At 48.2% G+C, this 19,967-nt stretch overlaps 1 protein-coding gene across 1 annotated transcript in view; it reads left to right on the forward strand.

Moving 5' to 3' along the window:
- Positions 1-10,788, forward strand: part of SLIT1 (slit homolog 1 (Drosophila)) — a 22,653-nt gene extending 11,865 nt beyond the window's left edge. Inside the window, exons 8-14 of the mRNA XM_008583502.1 lie at positions 2,214-2,451; positions 4,066-4,196; positions 4,677-4,831; positions 5,882-6,170; positions 6,487-6,602; positions 6,735-6,830; positions 7,580-10,788. Coding sequence (XP_008581724.1) covers positions 2,214-2,451; positions 4,066-4,196; positions 4,677-4,831; positions 5,882-6,170; positions 6,487-6,602; positions 6,735-6,830; positions 7,580-7,818 — 1,264 coding nt within the window. The 3' untranslated portion in view covers positions 7,819-10,788. The remainder of the gene's footprint in view (positions 1-2,213; positions 2,452-4,065; positions 4,197-4,676; positions 4,832-5,881; positions 6,171-6,486; positions 6,603-6,734; positions 6,831-7,579) is intronic.
- The last annotated feature ends 9,179 nt before the right edge of the window (positions 10,789-19,967 follow it).

Below are 19,967 nucleotides of genomic sequence, written 5' to 3' on the forward strand. Positions count from 1 at the left end.
GCCTTTCCATTTATTTAGATCTTCTGTAATTTCTTTCAAAAATGTTTTTTTGTTTTCAAAGTGTAAGTTTTGCACTTGTTTTTTTTTTTTTTTTTTTTTTTTTTTCCTTTTTGTCTTTTTCCGTGTCCGGCAACGGATCGCAACCCTCAGTGTCGCCCCCGCACCGGACCGGGACCGGCAACGGGACCGCAACCCTTGGCGTTGCCCCCGCGCCTCGCTCAGCCAGTGAGCGGGAACCGGTCTGTATGTGGGATCCGAACCCTCGGCGGGAGCACCGCCACACTTCCCAAGCGGTGCACTATTGCAGTGCACCACCGGGCCGGCCCTTGCACTTATTTTAAAAATGTATTCCTAAGTATTTTATTTTGCTTGATGCTATTGTAAAATAAATTGTAGCCTTAATTTCATTTTTTGCTTGTTTTTTTTTGTGTGTGTATATGTGCATTAATCTTGAATCCTACAATTTGCTGAATTCTTTCATTAGTTCTAATAGCATTTTAGTGGATTCCATAAGATTTTTGTATATGAGATCATGTCATCTGCAAATAAAGATAGTTTACTTCTTCTTTTCCAATATAAATGCATTTTATTCCTTTTTTCTTTTTTTGCTTAACTGCCTTGGCTAGAACCTCCAGTACAATATTGAATAGAAGTTGTGAGTGAAAACAAGTTGAAAACAAGTTGTCTTGTTTCTAATCTCAGGGGGAAAGCATTCAGTCTTTCACCATTAAGTTTGATACTAGTTGTGTGTTTTTTGTAGGTGCCCTTCATCAGGTTGATGAAGTTCACTTCTATTCCTAGTTTGCTGAGTGTTTTTATCATGAAGGGACACTGAAGTTGGTCAAATGCTTTTCCTGTATCTATTGAGATGATCAGGTGATGTGAGTTTTTATTTTCTCTCTATATAGTGTCTTCCATTAATTTATTTTCAGATGTTAAACCAACCTTGCATTCCTGGGATAAATCCCACTTGGTTATGGTATACAGGGGTCCTTCAAAAAGTTCATGGAAATATGTGTATTATCTTTTAATTCTATTTTTCTGTGAAGTTTTTTTTTTTTTTTTTTTTTTTTTTTTTTTTTTTGTGACTGGCAACGGATCGCAACCCTCAGTGTCGCGCCCGTACCGGACCAGTACCGGCAACGGGATCGCAACCCTCGGTGTTGCCCCCGCTCCTCGCTCAGCCAGTGAGCGGCCGGTCTGTATGTAGGATCCGAACCCTCGGCGGGAGCGCTGCCACGCTTCCCAAGCGGCGCACTGTAGCAGTGCGCCACCGGGCCGGCCCCACTGTGAAGTTTTTGAAATAGTCTTATATAATCTTTTTCATGCTCCATTTGATTTGCAAATATTTTGTTGAGAATTTTGCTGTCTATATTCATAAGAGATATTGGTTTGTAGTTTTCTTTTGTTGTGACGTCTTTCTCTGATTTTGGTATCAGGGTAATGCTAGTCTCATAGAATGAGTTAGGAAGTGTTCCCTCCTTTTTTAGTTTTCGGAAGAGCTTGTGAAGGATTGGTATTAATTCTTTTTTTTAAGTGTTTGGTAGAATTCACTAGTAAAACCATTTGGGCCTAGGAAGTTTTCTGATTACTAATTCAATTTCTTTACTTGTTTTGGGGTCTAATCAGATTTTCTATTTTTTTTTTTTTAGTCAGTTTTGGTAGTTTGTGTGTTTCTAGGAACTTGTCCATTCCATCTGTGTCATCTGATTTGTTGGCATACAGTTGTTCATACTATTCCCTTATAATTCCTTTTATTTCTGTAAGGATGGTAGTAATTAATATGTCCCTTTTATTTCTGATTTTAATATTTTGAATTTTCCCTCTTTCTGCTTGTCTCAGTTTTCTTTTCTGTAAAATGGGCATAATAAAACCTGCCTTGTGGAGTTATTGACATGAGCAGTGGGTGCTTTTCAAACTCCAATGTCCACATGACTCCATGATCTTGTTAAAAAAAACAGATTCAGTAGGTTTTCCATTTCTGTCAAGTGCCCAGGCAATGTCAATACTACTGAACTAGGGACCACACTTGTTTCTTGGTATCCTGGCTCTCACTTCTCTCCAGAAAAGTGGTCATTAGGAGCATATTCTGTCACTTTAAGGATCCATTTTCCCAAGATGTTTAGTGAATTTCTCTTCAGGACTGTGGGAGAGGAAGACGGCCCCTTCCTCACTTGGCTCTGCTCTCTCTGACCTGTGTCATTTCCTCTCAGTGGACAGCTCTGTGAGATCCCTCCTGGCCTGCCTACCCCCAGGAGCCCCTGTGAGGGCACTGAGTGCCAGAATGGGGCCAACTGTGTGGACCAGGGCAGCAGGCCTGTGTGCCAGTGCCTCCCAGGCTTCGGCGGCCCCGAGTGTGAGAAGTTGCTCAGTGTCAACTTTGTGGATCGGGACACTTACCTGCAGTTCACTGACCTGCAGAACTGGCCTCGGGCCAACATCACACTGCAGGTGCGTGCCCAAAGGGCCTGGTCACAGAGAGGAGTCAGGGAGCAGGGGACCTTGGCCTTAGGTCAGAGCACAAAGATGCATTCCTGCCCAGGAGAACTTCAAGGACCCTGTGTTAGTCCAAACTCTTTGGATGTGGGTATCAGGATCTCAGCTTGAACTACTTTAAGCATCACTGGAAAGGTTATTGAGTCACAAAACCAGGGCAGGGGTGGAGGTGGTCTCATGAGCGACTGGATGCAGAAAACCAAACTTGCAAGGATCCTCTCCCTTATCTTCTGTCTCAGCTGCTCCTCAGCTTCTGCGTCCAGTGCTGCAGACGGGCGTTCTCCATGTGGCTGGAATGTGGCCAGAGTTAAGTCTGGGCCTATATCTTTAACTGCATGTCCCCGGGGTACCTTAAATTGCCCTTTGCATGTATTCAATTCCATCTCAGAACATCATTGTACTGAGGAAAAAAAAAAAAAAGCAAGCCCCACTTAACAGCGTTGATGAAATATATAGATATTTTGCTAAATATTTCTTGGCAAGGGAGAGGAGCGTGGAATATATTGCACATCACACGACAAAAAAATTTTAAACTCTTCTTTAGTCATCTTTCTTTTTCCCCAAAACTCCATTCCCTCTCACAAGTGCCATATCTTTCTCCCCTTTCCTGGGTCCTCTTCTCCTTTTTCCTCAGAACCCTTCAGCCTCTCAAACATGCCCATCCTGCTCTTCTGCCACATATCACCTCTCCAAAGTCCCATCCACTTACACTGTCCACACAGCAAGACAACAGCTAGCCTGTGCTCCACAAAACCGAGCTCTGCAAAGTCTGGGCCAGCTGTTGCCTCAGGCACATCCTGAGTTTATCCTGATATCCCCATAAGGTCTCACTACCAGAGATTTAAAGGGGCTCTTTCTTGCCACTCTAGTTAGTCTCGGGGAAGGCCTCTGATTGGCCTGGCTTTAGTCACATGCCCATTCCTGGACCAACCACTGAGTCCAAGGAGAAGGGGTAGTATGATTGGTCAGCCCAGGTCATGTGCCCACCTCCACAGACCAGGCAACCAGGGTCTTTACCAGAAGAAAGGGGGGAAGAAGGACAAGGCAGAAAAAGTGATCATGGCGCCTATGGCATTGTAGAGGGATCTCCCTCCCGCACGGTTCCAGCAACAGACACTACCTCCTGTGCGGCTCCTTCCAGCTTTGGATGGCTTTGGCTGTTAGAGCCTTCCTGAACTTGTCCTCTCTGAAGTTCCCACCTGAGGCCACAGAACAGGCCTACCTACACCCAGGAGATGGTGGTTCAGCCTAACATTTCTTCTCTAGGAAGATTGTCCATGGTCTCTTAGCTACTCCTCCTGGCATGTAGACCCCAGGCGTCAGCTGGCCCACCACCCACACCTGCCCAGCCATGGCCAGGATGGCTGTGGATGGATGGCATTTGAATTGGGGCTTCTGGCCTCTATCAGCACCACCTCGAGGAATGGCCCATGGGGAGGCTGGTCAGGGAGGGGAGGACAGCTTTGCACACAGCATCTCTCTTCCAGTCTTGGGTCCCCCACCTGCCCCACCTGCCTGTGCTGCTGCTGCATGGGGTGGGGTGGGAAAGGATGTGCCATTGCCCATCAGGTCTCCACGGCAGAGGACAATGGGATCCTGCTATACAACGGCGACAACGACCACATCGCAGTTGAGCTGTACCAGGGCCATGTGCGTGTCAGCTATGACCCAGGCAGCTACCCCAGCTCTGCCATCTATAGGTAGGGTTTCCTTGTGTCCATCAGCCACCCTTAGGGGACGGGGGACTGCTAGAATGCACTGTCCTGGGCCAAGAGCTGGTGGTTATCAGGAACAATAGAAACCTGGGCAGCCCGGGTGAAAAAGGCATTTGAACCATCTGGTTCAGCCCCAGCTTGGGTCTGAGGTTCTCTGAGGCCTGAGCAGTGGCCCCAACCTTTCCCATCCCACCACCATCTTAGAGGGGGTTCCTTAATGGGGAGGGGGGAGATTGATAAGATGGAGACCCCAGCTCCAAACTTCTTAGTTTTTCCCAGGGAGTCCCAAGAAGGGAAGTAGAGGGATCAAGTTATAGGCCTCTGAGCCCTATAGTCCCCTCATTTCGAGATTTGATCCCTTGGGAAGCAGCTGCTAGACTAATGGCCTTTCTGGGGAAGTGCCCAGGCAGGGATGGTCTAAACTGAAGCCCACTCCCTGGTCCGGGGGCACCCATCTTCTTCCAGTGCCGAGACGATCAATGATGGGCAGTTCCACACTGTCGAGCTGGTCGCCTTTGACCAGATGGTGAATCTCTCCATTGACGGTGGCAGTCCCATGACTATGGACAACTTTGGCAAACACTACACGCTCAACAGTGAGGTGCCCCTCTATGTGGGAGGTGAGGACCTGGTGCGGTGGAGGCTGCAGCTATCCCTCCTCAGGCCTCTCCATCAGGCTCTGACCTGAGGCTGGCCAGGAGAGATGGTGCAAGGGCACTGGGCTGTGGGGGGAATGCCAAGGGGATGGGTTCTGGCCCTGGTGAACTGCCAAGCTGCTGGTGGATTGTCCTCCCCTGCCCAGAGCCCAGGCCAGACTGATCAGAATGGGTGCCTGGGCTGTGCTCAAGGCCTAGCCTATGGGAGGGCCTGGGACTTTCCCAGCTGTCTTCCACGCTTTGGATACCTTTCCTCTTGGCTTTCCCAGTCTTGGGGCCCTCAGAGACCCAGAGCCACTGCCAGAGACTTAGGCACAGAGGCCCTGCATCAGCAGAGATCTCCCCGGCTCGCCTCACAGGCTCAATAGCCCTGCCCACTGCCTGCAAGCTCTTCTAGATCGAATGAAGCAGGCTTCCAGGTGCAGCGGGGCTGTCTCAGCACTGTGGGGGGCTTGTTGAGACGGTGGACAGATGTGAAGGTGCACCATGGGTTCTAATCCCAGCTCTGCTATTTGCTAGTGGTGCAACTTCAGGCGAGTCGCTGGTCATCTGTCAAATGGGGAGTAGCAAGTCCTACCGCAGAGGGTTGCTGTGAAGCAAGGACCACATGAGCAGTGGCAGAGTGCCATGTGACGAGTCCTAGGGCCCAGGCTCTTGGCTACAGCTGGGGCTTCTGGGAGGTAGAAGCTGGAGTCACAGAGGACAGGAAGGCACCCTGGGTGAGGGGAACCAGACTTCAGGAACAGGCACCCAGAGACCCACCCATCGTCTGCCCACTGCCATGCCTGGCACCCCAGCTCTGATCATGGAGGAAGCAGCTTTTCCATTTCTCTGGGAAAGGGTTCTGGGCCCTCCAAAGTGGCAAAGGACCTTGGCTCAGGGTTGCAGAGATAAAAGAACAGAGGCCGAGGGCAAGAGACAACACTGTGGAGCTGCCCAGTGGACCTCAGAGGTGGGTGCCTGGCCTGGCCCAAGCCTGACTCAGCCCAGGTCTGCTACCCACCCCCACCCCAGGGATGCCCGTGGACGTGAACTCGGCTGCCTTCCGCCTGTGGCAGATCCTCAATGGCACCAGCTTCCATGGCTGCATCCGCAACCTGTACATCAACAACGAGCTGCAGGACTTCACCAAGACGCAGATGAAGCCGGGCGTGGTGCCAGGCTGTGAGCCCTGCCGCAAGCTCTACTGCCTGCATGGCATCTGTCAGCCCAATGCCACCCCGGGCCCCATGTGCCACTGTGAGGCTGGCTGGGGGGGCTTGCACTGCGACCAGCCAGCTGACGGCCCCTGCCATGGCCACAAGTGAGCCCTCCCCTGCCCACCCACCCCTTCCCTGCAAGCTCTACCTCCCCATGATGAGGGCCGACTCACCAACTGCTATCTTTAAACCCCCAAATTGGAACGTGTGACCTAACACAGGGTTAATTATTTTTTTCTGGTTTTCAGTTTCTGTTAATAGCAAAAGGTCAGTAGGGACAAACATAGAATCACATTTTGCTCCCTTTGTTTAAATCTTGGAGACAGAATGAAATTTCATGAGGTAGCAGCTGGGAGGTGTGGGATGCCTTTGGGTGGGCCTTGGATTGGTCTCACAGTGCCCTTTCTCTGTCCCCTGCAGGTGTGTCCATGGGAAATGTGTGCCCCTCGATGCTCTTTCCTACAGCTGCCAGTGCCAGGATGGGTACTCCGGGGCCCTGTGCAACCAGGCTGGGGCACCGGCAGACCCCTGTGGAGGCCTGCAGTGCCTGCACGGCCACTGCCAGGCCTTTGTGCCCCTCGATGCTCTTTCCTACAGCTGCCAGTGCCAGGATGGGTACTCCGGGGCCCTGTGCAACCATGCTGGGGCACCGGCAGACCCCTGTGGAGGCCTGCAGTGCCTGCACGGCCACTGCCAGGCCTTGGCCACCAAGGGGGCACACTGTGTGTGTGACCCTGGCTTTTCGGGAGAGCTTTGTGAGCAAGGTCAGGGCACCCCCTCCTGACGTGCCCTCTCCAGGGTCCCCTGCACCCCATGATTTGTTTTAGCAACTTGACTTTTTCCTTTTCACAACCTCAGCAACCCTCCTGTCTTTCCCTCCCCTCCTCCTGCACCTCGGGCTTTTGGTGTCCCCCTCCGCAACGTCTGGGCACTGAGCCTCCCTTTCTGCATCTCTCCCTGGCCCCACTTGCCCTGCAGGTCTGTGCCCTCTCTGGCTGGGGTCTCTCCTTACAGAAGAGACCACCCGAGGTAACAGCTCCTGGCCAGACCTCCACAGCTTGGCCTCATCACCTCGGGATGTAGAAGCAGCAGGAAGTCTGGGGTTGGGGCCTACTCCCAGGCCCTCCCTGGCCTGCTTGATCACGATGTTTCTGCTGGAATCCAGACTGCTGAGGCCAGGCAGGGGGAAGCTGGAGAAATCCAGAATCAGGCACCTATAGAGTCCTCTAGGCCACACACCCCCAGCAGGAGCTCCAGGCCTCGGCCTCTTCTGGCACACCTCTAGCCCAGTCTGTTCCCGAGGGCCCTGGCAGCTCCCCACCGACCCTCCCGCAGGCCCCAGGAGCAAGCGGTGTGCATGTGCATGTCGGCTGGGAGGTGGGAGGATGCAGGGCACAGGGCCAGGAGGACCGTCTGCTGAAGCTGCCCTCCTCCTCCTCCTCCTGCCTCCCCTGGGGCAGCACTGGCCTGTGGATGTGCCCTGAGGCCTTCTCTTGGTGTCTGTCCCATCCAGAGTCCGAGTGCCGGGGGGACCCTGTCCGGGACTTTCACCAGGTCCAGAGGGGCTATGCCATCTGCCAGACCACGCGCCCGCTGTCGTGGGTGGAGTGCCGGGGCTCGTGCCCGGCCCAGGGCTGCTGCCAGGGCCTTCGGCTGAAGCGGAGGAAGTTGACCTTTGAGTGCAGCGATGGGACCTCTTTTGCCGAGGAGGTGGAGAAGCCCACCAAGTGTGGCTGTGCCCTCTGCGTGTAGCACCGGATGTAGACCGGGCAGGGGTGAGGGCGGGCGAGGGGGCATGCTGGGCCGCAGTGGGGACAATGGCAGCAGTCAGGCTGGGGGTGCGGGCCATCGCCGGGGTGGGCAGGGTGGCTCCAGAGTAGCCTTTTGAAAGCAAATTGCGCTGCAGTTGGGGGCAGAGGGGGTGGGCAAGGCCTGAGCTGCAGACCACCGGCTCCTGAAGTGCCTTGCACAAATAGGCGCTTAATAAATATTTGTTGAATGAATGTGTGCGTGAGGTCAGGCCAAGAAGTGCAGAATGGTGACACCCCTCCTTGCCTCCTACCTGGGCCCTTAAAGAAGAGGACGGACCCCCTCCCAAACCAGCCCTTCCCTCTGGCTGGTGGCCCAGGCTGGCCTGAAGCTGGGTCCCTGGCCCCAGAAGCCCCTTGCCCCTCTGAGGATAACCTTGAAGTCCTCTGGGCCTCTCAGGCAGCCAGCCTGGCCCATGTGCGCTGCAGCATCTGCTGGCAGGAGGCCGGCTGCGGGGAAGGGCCTCCTCCTGCTGGCCAGGAAGGGACTGACCCTTGCCCCTGGGCTGACTGGCAGCACTGCAGCACTGCTTGGGAATGAGACTCGGGAGAGGTGGTTCTTAGGACTAGGCTTCTGGATCCTGAAGTTATAAGATGGCCACCACAGCTTCAAGGAAAGGGCTCATGTGGAGGAAAGGGCTCCTGGAGCTGCTTGGGGTGGAAGACCCCACCAAAGAGGGCAGGGGTCCTTGACTCCAGCTGAATAAACACCACCAGTCTCCAGACACTAGCCACAGAAGGGGCATTCGTCCTGGGCTTCCAGTGCCAGCCAGCTACAAGCTGTCGGCGAGCCACTGGCAGAGGTACAGGGTGTGGGGGGCCTGGGCCAGCCAGGGAGGGGTCTCCTCCTGTGGAGGCTGGGTTCAGAGCCTCTTGTACTGCAGGCCAGTAGTGAGCAGTGGAAGGGACAATGGTTGAGCATCAGGAAACCTCCGCTGGCTCTATCACGCTGGACAAACTTCTGCCCCCAGGCCTTCGGTTCCTCAGCTATAAACAGGGACATAGGGTTACTAAAGGCACTGTGGTCTCAGAAGGGAGTCCCGAGGAGTCAGCAGACCCTTGTTCACTGATCACATCAACAAGTATTTCCATGCCTGGCCTGGGACTGGGTGCTGTGGGCATTCTGCCCTAACGGACAGGTGTGAACTCACCTGGAGCATGGCAGGAGTCGCCAGATTGCCTGGGGAGAGTGTGAGCTGTAGGGCTCCGGCCACGATGCAGGCCCAGGCTTGGGCTGCCACTGTAGGTGTTGCAGTGAAGGATTCAGTGTTGGAAGAGCCACATGGTCATCTGACTACCAAGGCTTCTCTTCCATGCAGAGTGAAAATGTACAAAGATGATTTTTGAGCCCAAATAGTGAGTTGGCCGAAGGAAGGAAAGGCCACACTCTCCTTTCCCAGATGTTTCCCCAAGAGAGTGTACCCCTGGGGGAGTCTTGGGGCAAAGGGGGTGAGCATGTCCCTTTCCTGGTTTGGGAGTGTGTTGGGGTGCAGGTGCGGTGGCCTTGTGCTCTGCCCCCCCACCCATGTGGTGCTGATTCTAGAGGGCTGAGCCTCCTGAGGCTGTGGGGCCCTGGCATATTCCATTATACCAGGACTCAGGCCAGCAAGTTTAAGCCCTGGGACCCCTGTGTTGAGAAGAGGGTCCTGCCCTGCCCAACTGGGGTAGTGTCATCATGGCTTCAGCTGCCTTTCACCAGGGGGCCGGGCCCTATTTTCGTGTAACTCTGACCAAGGCGCGGGTGCACCCCCCCACCAAAGTGGATAGCAGCTCCCGGGGCGGTGCAGCATCCCTCTTCTGCTTGGAGTTTCCTGGCCACTGTGGGACCCTGAGCAGCTGCACCAGGCTGGATAGGGCAGAAAAGCTCAAGTGCAGTCAGCTTGCCCCTTCCCTGGGAGAAAGGTGTTCTGAGGCTTACCAACCCTGAGAAAGGTAGCTTCCCTGGTTACCACCATTCCCTGCTGCCCTGGAGAAGACAATTCTTGGGCATGATGGGCACCGACTGGCAGGAGGCTTCTTCATGCTACTCTGCAGAGTGGAAAGGGCACTGGAGCCAGGTGATGCCCATACCCTCTCACCCAGTGCCACAGGGATGGGAGGTGAGAGGCTGGTGAGTCTGTCCCAGGGAGCACAATGGGTGTTTAAGGCTGCCTCCTCCCTCCAGCCCCTCTACGACACCCAGTGTCCTGGCACAGCAGCACGGAGCCTCAGTTGAGTCGGAGGATTAGGATATACCACAAGGGTGAGGGCAACAAGGGGCCTAAAGAATTGTCTGCCCCAGGATCGACTTTTCCCCCAACTTAGCCACCAATCTGCAAGTTGCTGAGGACCCGAGTCAGCACTCACCTTGCCTGTTCCTGTGTGGGCTCACGAAGTCCTGGAAGAAGGCTACTGCAAGACCAGCCCCCTGAGAAATCATCTCCACATCTTGCCCACTTTGGTAAAGATCTTCAGTTCGCTCCGCATTTGAAACATGCACTGAAGAGACACAGCAGGAGAGTCCTGAGAGAGTGCCCGCCACTGACAATAGTGGCCAGGGCTCCCCGTGAAGGTGACAGGAAACGGAAAAGGCCAGTCTTGTCTCTTCTTTGCCTGCTGTTAGCCTAACCACGAAAGTATCTCTTTATACAGAATACTTACAGATTCTAATATATATTTGTATTTCATTTTGTTATAGTATTTTTATATGTTAAAGTCAACATCCGGTGTCCTGTTTTGATTTTCAGATGCTATGTGCTCGTGAGATTTTGTTTGGGGGTTTCTGTAGTCTTGTTTGGATCGACTCCTTTGAAGAGACTTGTTTAGAACAGGCCCGTGAGGGAGCCACCCCTGCCCTTTCCCTAGAAGTATTGCTTTAGAATATGTTGATATTGTCTGTTGTCTTCCATGTGAACATGACGTTGATTCACTCAGATTCTGCCTTGTTGGTCTCCTTTTCTCCGCCGAGGGTGAGCCTGGTGCTGCTGGCATTCGCCCTCCCAGGGCACAGGGCTCCTAGGCTGACCACACCGACCACAATGTGGGATGGCTCCAAGAGGCAGCACATGTAGGACATCTGTCCTGTGACTCTCTGGTCTTCCTGAGGGGGCAAAGGAGGTCCGTTCCTCCTGAGGAAGGGGTGGTCTGGGGTCAGCTGGGGCACAGCTCCCTGGGGATCTGTCAGTGTGGGGCAGAGCTGGGCACAGTGCACACGGAGGTCTAGGGAGGCTGCTCATCCTCATTCCCTTCAAGTGTCTGCTGTCATGCTGACATTTTGTAAGTACAGAGCCACGCGGTATCTCAGCAGGCTCTGAGGGTTTCAGAGCATCAGGGCAACAGGTTAGAAAGCTGGGTGCCTTCTCAGACGTCCTGTAAGGTTAACCCGCCTGTCCCTAGGACAGTGGTTTTTAGAGATCAGTGGAGAAAGGAGGCAAACACACTTCTATAGTGGCTCTAGCACCATTTCAGACTAGAAAGTTGCACTCAAGAGTTTTGTAAGATGTAGGATCTGAGTGTCTGAGTGAGGCCAGACCTGGCAGACAGGCTGGGCAAGGTCCCTGATACTAAAGGTACCTGACTGGCCCTCCTCCGATGCCAGGAACATGGACTGATTTCCCACTGTAAAACTGGACTGTGGCGGGCCGGCCCGTGGCTCACTCGGGAGTGTGTGGTGCTGATAACACCAAGGCCACGGGTTCGGATCCCATATAGGGATGGCCGGTTAGCTCACTTGGGAGAGCGTGGTGCTGACAACACCAAGTCAAGGGTTAAGATCCCCTTACCGGTCATCTTTAAAAATAAATAAATAAATAAATAAATAAATAAATAAATAAATAAATAAATAAAACAAAACTGGACTGTGGCAATGGTCACACAAGCCACACCTTCACAGCATATGGATCACCTTGAAAGTGGGCAGTGATGGTAACTTTGGTGACTTAAAAACAATGAGATTTTGTAGGAACACGGTCCAGGAAAGAAAATGGGTTCAAACAGGGTTGCAAGCTCAAGTGTCTGGAGTGGCCAGCAGGTTACCTCTGTCAGTCAAGTGGGCACGTGCCCTCCCGACCCATCATTTGTATTGCCACTTTTGATAAAACAGCAGGCACAGAGACCTATTTCCCTACTGTAAAGTGACAAATGACAACTGATAGTGGCTGTGGTGACCTCAAGGGCACACTTTCCGATCTGAGTGCCAGCTGATTTTTAACCATGAGCTAATTTTGACATATACTCATCTTTTTTTTTTTTTTTGAGAAGCCAGAAATCTCAATCTTTGCATTAAAAAGCTCATAGTTTTAAAATATTTTAACACTGGGCGAAAGAAAACACATTTGTGGCCACCAGAATGCAATCTCTGCATAATAAATCTCACTGTTGAAATCCCCAGCCAAGGGACTGGGCACAGCAGGGTTTGGTTGGGAGGGTGGAGGCAGTAGAAGGAACGCCCAGACTTCCAACGTTGCCAAGTTTTCCTGAGGTTGGTGAGATTCTGTCCTGATCAGCCCTATACCCAAAGCCCTGAGTTAATTTTCCAGATGTTCCCTCACCCCAAGACAGCCAGTCTGTGCCTCCTGGACCAATATTCTAATTATTCTACTACAGGGTGAATATTAGAGGGGAAAAAGGAGTCTATCTTAACAATGAAAATGCCTACTCTGAATCAAAGCAATTTTCCAAATTCAATTTAAGAAGGGGTGGCCTGACAGCTGCTGTTATTTTCACTGGGTGTAGTTCTGCATGTCGATGGCCACTGTCAGATGAGCTGGTTAATGAGATCATAGCTCATTCTGCAAGAATTACTGCCCACTGGTCCTTAAATAACCCATTTCAAGCAGAATTGAAAGAATATAATGGAATTGGTCATGAGGCTAGCAAATGGAAGGGCTCTTCTTGCCGTACACCAACAGGGAGTACTCTAGAGAGCTGGGGCAGCCCTGGCCTGGTGGCCATGCACATTTACCAGTGGCTTGCCTGAGGTCAGGAGCTTAAATCCATTCCTCTTTCCATCTCAGGATGAAACCCTGGCACTTTTCCAACCCTACCATGGGAATCCCAAGGATTCATTGTGGTGGTGTTTTCTCATAACTCACAAAATGATTTATGACTCAGATTAGCAAACAACTGTTTCTGTAAGCCCCAACATGGTGGTTGAGACAGAAGTATTGTTTTTTGGTTCCTTCTGGTAACTAATCAACTCTGCCGCAGACTATGAGTTGAATGCCCGGCTTCATTACATTCTGTACCTTCTCCAGTGACTACACAAACACACTTTAATATCAAAGAAGTTTAATACGCTGCAATAAAATAAGCGCCTTGAAAAAGCTCATGGAATAGATGTCAATGTTAGAGAAATCCCTCCCACACATTCTCTAGCTTCCATACCCCATCCCTCAAAACCAAACAAGAAAATTCTGAAACAACACAGGAAATACTTCCAAACTTGGATTTCAGCAAGGGCCCCTTTACCAATAACAAGAACACAGTTTCCTACATGGCCTAATGGGAAAGTAAACGCAGAAGCACAAAAAGTCTACAAGATTTCAATATTTAAGAGACATGGTACATATTCAAAGTTAAAATAACTTCAACTTTTATAGCTATACATATTGTTTTAAAGCAACTTAATATATTTTTTCATTTCATATATACACTCTCAAAGGTTCTTCAGGTGAGGTATGTAAACATTGTCTAATGAAAAATTTTCAATGTTTCAAACCAACAAATTCACAGCATACATTGAATTTTCATCCATTAAAGACACAGTATTTTCCTACACTCACTAACATAGTGGAAATCCAGGCCCAAGAGATATACACTGACCTTCCAGGTTACCATTTGCAGAATTCCTCATTTAATTGCTTTTGGAAAGATCACCTTCACACAGGCCAGGAGCACACGCCTGGTACCAGGAAGGGGCTAGGCCTTCTGGAGGCCCTGTCCTTGGGCATCTGGATCACTGGCTAAGACTCACAAGACAGCAAAAAGGAGCACATCTGAACAACTACGAGATTGACCTCGGCAATGACAACACTGGGAGGAACCAGAAAGACCTTTAAAGGAACGGTAGAGATTCATTTTAGAGCTCCCTGAATCCACAGCCGGATCAGCAGCCCCTGCCCTAAACTCATTCTGAAGGGTCATGGCCTAAAAATAAAAATCCAACATGGCACCTGAGCTTCAGTTAAATTGCATGGGCCTCCTATGACGCCCTGGCCCCTCAAAGGCATTAACTCCAGCCTAAATTAGGACCCTGGGCTGTGCTTTTCATACAGGTTAGGGTTGAATTTCTTAATATCATAATGCATATGGGAAAATAATGCCATGAGTTCATAAAGATGACCAATGCTTGTGCACAGGCATTGGCCAATGACCTTGGAGGAGCTCAATTTTGAAAACTACTTGTTCCCTGAGGGTAAACAGCAGGCTTCTATTGAGATTAAGTGAGGCTAATATGGGGACTTTCATTACAAGGTAATAAGACTTGGCGAGCCTCAGGCCAGAATTCTATTTTACCCCCACATAATCTACAATGCCCCTTCCCCCCATCCCACCCCCAAAGTAGTCACCTCCCCAATGACACAATATAGGTCAATTTCTTTCCTCTTGCTTGTTTTCAGGCTCAGCAACGGAAAGTTTTATTCTAATGCACCCACTTCAATCTAAAAAAGCACTAGTGAAAAATTCCAAACACCATCATAAATACAAAAGAGAAGACATATTCCAAAAGCCTAAAAAACTACATTAATTCTATTAATGGTTATCTGGGTGTGGGGTATTTATTTTTCACAAAGTTTAGGACGGTCACAAGGAGAGGCTGCTAAACAGCTTTAGAAACCTGTTGAACTGGACACGCTAGGAGAAATGGAGGAATGACTGCCTTCGTTATACTGACCTAAATGGTTTAACTCCAGACACAAAGGGGCCTTTAGACATCTCAAGCCCAGGCACAGAGGAGGTTTATAGGAAATGGGCTAGCTTTTAAAGGTAGGTAAGATATGGCTAAAGGACATTTAATTGGCCACTTACATTTCTAATGTAAAAAGTTCTTACATTTACTCTATGGCCAAATGAGCTTTGCCTCAACTAGATTCTGGAAACCCCCAAATTCATTAAAAAATAGCTAATTTTTCAATGAATATGCCCAATTTTGATGTGTCTGGTGCTGGCAGATTTCTCATCCATTGTGAGTTTTATGATGTGAAGGAGCGTGCAGACAAACAGACGCAAAAATTCAAGTACAGCGACCCCTCCAGCAAAGGCAAGAGGTCTCAGCAAGAGCTGTTCTACCCTCACCCTATCCTCTGAGACAGGAGCCAATGTGGACCCCAGAATAAATGTTATTACCTAGGATCTTATTGCTTTGGGGCAACACATCAGAAAGAACACCTGGAAATCTGCTCTGCAGATCTGGGTACTGACCACTCATCAGTTTATCACACATCTGTATATATATTATATATAACACAACCAGATGAGAAAAAGGGGCAGTTAAAGCTTGCAGCTGATGTAACAATGCAGATCAGATGCCCCAAACAGCTCTCAACCTGCTGGTTTTTGTTCTTTCTCCATGTGTGAACTGTGTTATGAAAGTCCACTGCTCAAAATATATTCTTCTACCATACTACAATGCAAACCAACATCACTTGGAACATGAATCTGTATACAGCACATGTAATAAATATTTTTAGAAAACTATTTACAACATTACTTCTTGTGAACATTTAGATGAAAGCAAAGTTTATTTCTTCCTGCAAAGGTTAAAAAAGTTTTGACTGTCTAGTTCAGTGCTAAATTCCCTGGCACCTGCACCTAGTTACCCATTCACATTTCATCTTAAATTGGATTTTCTTACAAATAGTATCTTAGAAAAACATTCTCCAGCATTACTGTTCAAGTGTCCTCCTCATTTGTTCAGAAAAGACAAAGGGAGGCCATAAGGAAATAAGGAAATTATGGTTCAAATGGATGACAAAAATCCGTGTGCCTAGTCCCAAAGCTCCCCGCAGTCCTGCAGCTGCAGTTCTCAGTCCAGCCAGCCGGGCAGACTGAGAATCATGACTCAGACAGGGGTGCCCGGGAATGGGGCACAGGGAAGAGAAACATGATCACAAAGCACTGGTTCCATTACATCTAGGGGTTCTCTGAATTGCAGACCAGGACTCCTGAGAAGTAAAGCTGAACACATCTTAGAACAGATGGTCTCACTCTGTAACCACAGGTCACAGGTGGGACTGGCCCATTATCTGTACAGATGCTTGCTGAGACAGGGAGAGGGAGGAGTAGGGAGAGGAGAGCCAAGGTGCTCGTGAGTAGATTATTATCAAGGTGCAGAAGGTAACATGCTTACCTCCCATGGTTCATGAGAGTGTGAATAGGTGCCTTTCACAAACACAAAGGAGAGACTAAAAATACACCTTAACACTTTCTTTAGGCAACCAGTGGTTTCTCCATATCCCACAGGTACGGGCTTGGATTTCCTTGGGGCTACAACTAAGGCTCATTTCCCCACACAGGCTGTTGAATGTACCAACTGGGTATGCAAGAAGCGGGCTGCTTGAGGCAAGCCCTCATGCCATGCCTGCAACAGCCATACTGCCATGGGAGCCCCACGTTGTTCTGGGAAGGGTGACAGTGGGGAGATGGACTCAGGTTGAGTCTGCCCACACACAGCAAGGGTTTCAAGGCCACATCCTTCTGCCTTCACTGTGTTGTTTGGGGTTCAATGGCTGAGCATGGTAGTTGGGGAGTATTGGTGGCTAGAAAGAACACTTTTTTGGAAAGCCCTTTTGACAGGTTTTTTTTTTTTTTGTTAAAATAAATACTTTCTATAGAAGCATTTGAACAGGAAAATATCACTATTTACACAGTGAAATAAATTCCACAGTGGTGTGTATAAATATGTATTATATATGTATTTGAAACCACAGTCAATAACACAATTTCCTAGAACTATTTAGAATGCAGAAACCACTAATGAAATGAATAACGTTAAGCTATAGTGGCTCTAAAAAAATCCCTACTTGTGGTATAAATATACAAAATTATGCAAACCTTGTTTGTATAGCATCTTTCCCACAAACTAGGTCCCAAATATGACAGCTTTAGCTACAAGATAACATGAGGTGTAGATCATAGAAAACAACTAGGGTGAAAAAAGTTGATAAATTGAATAGCATTTGGACCCAACAGCTAAATACTGGAAGAAGAAAAACAGTTATGAAGAGAAAAATGCTTCTAATGTGACATACATCTGTTCAGTGAAGCACTTGGGAGGTGGGAGATTGTCCCAGAGAAGATGCCTCCTGAAAGGGGGCTGGTGGCATAAGCAGAAGAGGGAAGAGGAGGGGCAAGGTACTGAGGACGGCTCCTTACAATGAGGGGGTGAAGCAGGCCTGACCAGGTTGGGCTTCACTGGCCAAGCCAGAGAGCCCTGAACTTGTTCTGACTAAAGCTGCTGGTGTGCCCACAAGGTGCCATCAACATGCTGGTATTTTTAAGAGAACATGTGGCCTGCATTTGAGGTTCATACAGCATTTATGTTCACAAGTAATGACCAAAGCTTGGAGAGTGATAAACTTGCAAATAACTAGATACAAAAGAGAAATGGAGGGCTCTCAGGGTAAAACTAACAAGCCCTGTGCTTTCAGGGAGAGGCAGTATTCTCCGCTTTAAGTTCACTAGTAAATCGTTTGTTGAGCACTGCTGTAGTGGAATGTCAGACTAGAGTCAAGTTCACTGTGAGTCATAAAAATGAAGATGACCATACTTTTAGTTTTAACTACATACCCTAGTAGTTATGATCATATGTCCACAATGCATCAACAAATATTCAATCAGCAAAGGTTTTTTTTTTTTTTTTAATGCACAAGCATTACTCAGGAATAATGTGCAACAGCAGGTGTGAACTGAGATGAACTGGCAAGATACCCTAAAACCTTAAAGTATTGTTACAATGCTGGACTAGTGAACAAAAAGTCTGTGTCTAACTGTTCACACAATTTGATCTTGAATGACTGTTGTAAGGATCTGTAAAACTTTTCTGTAAAGGGTCAGGTAGTAAATATTTTAGACTGTGTGGGCCATATATAGTTTACTTTTTTAACATAATTCTTCAAAAGAAGGTAAAATTCATTCATCCAACACCTGGCATTTTATAATACCATAAGCACCTGGTTTTTTTTTTTTTAATGGTCAGTGTATACTTTCACGTGGCGTGCATACTGAGCATCCTGTTAAATGGGATGGTCCCAGTTAGGTGAGAAAGCTTCTGTCTCTGCTCATCAGGCCAGCATACTGCACAACTGCCCCTTTGAGGGATGAAGCAAAGAATGTTTCCTTAGCACTGACCATAAACCACTGAGGCTCTGGGAAAAGGAAGCTCAGAAAGAGAAGAGATAATGTTAGGAACTGACCAGAGCTTTGGTTTAATTCCAAGGGCAAAAGTGTGAGCAAAATACCCTCCACAAAGTACTCCAGGAGGATCCTGGGGCCCCAGGACTGCACAGCACACCAAAGCCCTGAACTTGGAGAAGCCTCAGAGAGCTCTAGGTTTCTGCCTGAGTAGGATTCTCTCTAAAGGAAAGAGGTCAGACCCTCAAGTCTTCTGATCCATTAATTGTAGAATACAGGACTCTGTTCTTATGTTTTAAGGGATGAATTATATTGAAGGCTGTCTCAGAAGGCTTCCCATAATTCTGCTTGTTTTAAATATAATAATCCTTTTATTTTTACTTTTTCCCTGAAAAGGATTTTGGAGCAAGCATGGAGAAGAGTACTTACTACCAGGATATGAAGACTACCTTGCCAACGTGATATACATAGACATAATTTCATACTTAAAAAAAATTTCCAGTATTTCAGCAGATATCAAGCTACAATACGACATAAAAGTGACAGCTAAGAACCCAAAATGGTAATTGTTTCAAAATAACTGAAACAATCATTACTTTGGGGCCACTGACAAAAATATTTTCACTGACATGACACTCAACTTCATTTTGAAAAACAGCATAGAAACTTATCCTTGAGTTTTTGGGGGAGGAGAAAGACTAACACCCTGCAAGTTGACTGGATTTGACCTAAAGATATAATCCATAACTTCTCATCACACTCAGGTTATAATATGTTCCAATTTTTAAAAAAAATCATTATCTTCTAAAGCACTTGAAAAGCCTCTATTTTTAATTTGCTAGCTTATCTTTAAAAAAATTATTTTGAAAGTTTGTTACTGAACAGGTATCAATGCCAATATTTTTATTTTCCTAAAAGCTGACCAAAAATATTACATAAGAATAAACAATGCTTTGGATTTGTAATTACTGTTTCTACTCTGTGAAGACTTTTTTCAGATCTAAGTGTGACTTCCAGAGGACTGCAGTAGTCTTACCTAATGTAAGAGAAACAAAATCTTGGCTAACTTTAGTAATAAAGAAGTGAAGCCAGAGTCAGTTCTGTGACTAAAAACTATGTGAGTGACATGGAGGAGCTGGCCACATAACTTTTAGAACTCAGAACACCTATGTGCTCACAGGTCCTGGCTCTATGTGATAAGGGGGCCTCATTTTGGCTGCTGTAATGGGTGATTTTAAGGAATATGGAATGCTAAGGTAGCTCAAGTTTAAGGGGATGATAGTTCATGTACTATCTCAGTACAACATATCTTCTTTGTAGCAAGAAGAAATAAATGTAAAAGAGAGAACAAAATTGAGATAAGGAGGAAGGGGAAGGAAAAAGGAAGACAGGAAAAGAGGCAGAAGAAAGGAGAAGAAAAATCAGGGAAGATTTGTTCCTGAAAAAGGATTATTTTCTCAAGCAGAGAAAGCAAACTTTTTTTAAGGTCCACACAGTAAACATTTTAGGCGTTGTGGGCCATACGGTCTCTGTTGTAACTACTCAACTCTGCCTTTGCAATGCAAAAGCAGCCATAGACAATATGTAAGCAAATGGGCGTGGCTATGTTCCAATAAAATTTTATTTATAAAAACAAGCAACCAGCCCACAGTTTGCAGACCCTCGATACAGATCATCTGTAAGCCAAAACACAGCCTACACTGGCTGACCTAAAACCAGGAGTAGGTGTAGCTTTCTGGGCTACTGGCCAGCACCTTGGGA

Source organism: Galeopterus variegatus, unplaced genomic scaffold (genome assembly GCF_000696425.1).
Source record: "Galeopterus variegatus unplaced genomic scaffold, G_variegatus-3.0.2 Scaffold2942, whole genome shotgun sequence".
Lineage (NCBI taxonomy): Eukaryota > Metazoa > Chordata > Mammalia > Dermoptera > Cynocephalidae > Galeopterus > Galeopterus variegatus.